Raw genomic sequence first — 1,540 nt, 5'->3', positions numbered from 1 at the left:
ATCCTGTGAGTTTCAGCCTGATACAACATTTTATCACTGATTTACTGTATCTGAAAGATGAAGTAAAAGGGAAAGAACAAGAGAACTTCTATTGTTTTCTATTTAATCATTTACCAAATCAGCTCTTTCAGATCTCTAATTAAGATCAATACACCTAATGAAAGAGTTTTTGCTTTACAGTGATGTACCAAAGTACAGGTATCAGCTCCTCTTTGGATTTTTTAACAGTTTAACGTGTGCAGGTATGAAGAGACAGAAATACACATAATTAAAATAAGCTCCAAGAGGTTAAGATACGATCTAAAAGGAAAAACAGAACAAATGTTAGAGCGCCTGTGAAATATTATCAGCTTGACACAAAGGTAATGCTGTGTAAAAACATAATCAGAAATATGTCACAAACATGAAGCCTGTCTGATAGAGAGGTAATCTCTCCAGATGTGGCTGCAGCTCTGTGGGGACGAGGCCCTGCCAGATGTTTATTCTGACTACTTGACTAAAGTCCATCTGAGACTCTTAAACCAGTCACATCAATAAATGAATCTTTAACTGTTTAATGAAAACACTCACCAACAATAAGTTCAATGTGGAATATTTGTCCTGGCTGAGGATCTGGAAAAACACAGGTGTAGTTTCCACTGTCAGTCACCTTCGTATTTCTGATGATGATGGAGGCGTTGCCGTACTTCAGCTCATCTGGAAAATGTGAGACGCGACCTTTGAACTGCTCATCTTGACCTGAACGGTCCTGACCATAAACCAATCCATTATTGTACATGAACACCTGCTTATTTTTCTCTTTCTTCTTCCAGTCAAAGAGTTTTGACGTAATGTTCTCCATGGTGCTGAGGGAACAGGGTAAAATAGCATCACTGCCTTCTTTCACGATCACTGGACCTGGAAGATAAAAACCAGTCTTAATCAGCTTATTTACAATTAATTTAATTAAGTTAAGACAGAGATATAGAAGTATGCAGTTTTAACAAAATATCATCTCATAACAAGAAACTTTGTCCGCCAGACATATGTCTTACAAATATTTATAATTTTTCATATATTTTTTCTAAACCTTATTCACTTAGTCACACTCGTCTTTAAGCACAAACTCAGCATTAATAATTAATAACATTTAACTCTTTTTTTTCCCCAGGTGATGACGAAGATCAGCACTGACTCAGACTGTCTCTGTCTGCACACTCAGCACACTAACAAGAAGGAAGAGGAAACAAGAGAGAGCGACGAGGGAAAACCCAGAACTAAAAGTCAAACTTAACTTAATTTACTTCATCATGATTTCAAAGTCTTGTAAGCAAAAAGACAAGAACAAACCTCTGAACTACACTCAGATAGCAGGAACACAGATTTCATCATCAGCCTGCTTCTATGACCCAAATTACAGATATGATCGGTCTTCACTGGTGGACACGGGGCCCTCTGGGATAAAACATGATAAGGTGCCTTATGGTAGGAAATTAGTTGGACATAAGGGCTCAGATGAAAAAACGTGGGAGTCGGGATTAGTGTAGGTTACTACAGAGTC

The 1,540-nt window shown here is 37.7% G+C and overlaps 1 protein-coding gene across 1 annotated transcript in view; it reads right to left on the bottom strand.

The window, feature by feature from the left end:
* Positions 1-897, bottom strand: part of LOC123966633 (myelin-oligodendrocyte glycoprotein-like) — a gene marked incomplete at both ends in the record, with an annotated part of 1,050 nt that extends 153 nt beyond the window's left edge. The window contains one exon of the mRNA XM_046042775.1: positions 571-897. Coding sequence (XP_045898731.1) covers positions 571-897 — 327 coding nt within the window. The remainder of the gene's footprint in view (positions 1-570) is intronic.
* Positions 898-1,540: the final 643 nt, after the last annotated feature.

The sequence above is a fragment of the Micropterus dolomieu genome, unplaced genomic scaffold (assembly GCF_021292245.1).
Source record: "Micropterus dolomieu isolate WLL.071019.BEF.003 ecotype Adirondacks unplaced genomic scaffold, ASM2129224v1 contig_13859, whole genome shotgun sequence".
Taxonomy (NCBI): Eukaryota; Metazoa; Chordata; class Actinopteri; order Centrarchiformes; family Centrarchidae; genus Micropterus; species Micropterus dolomieu.
This window is presented reverse-complemented; position numbering and strand designations above follow the sequence as displayed.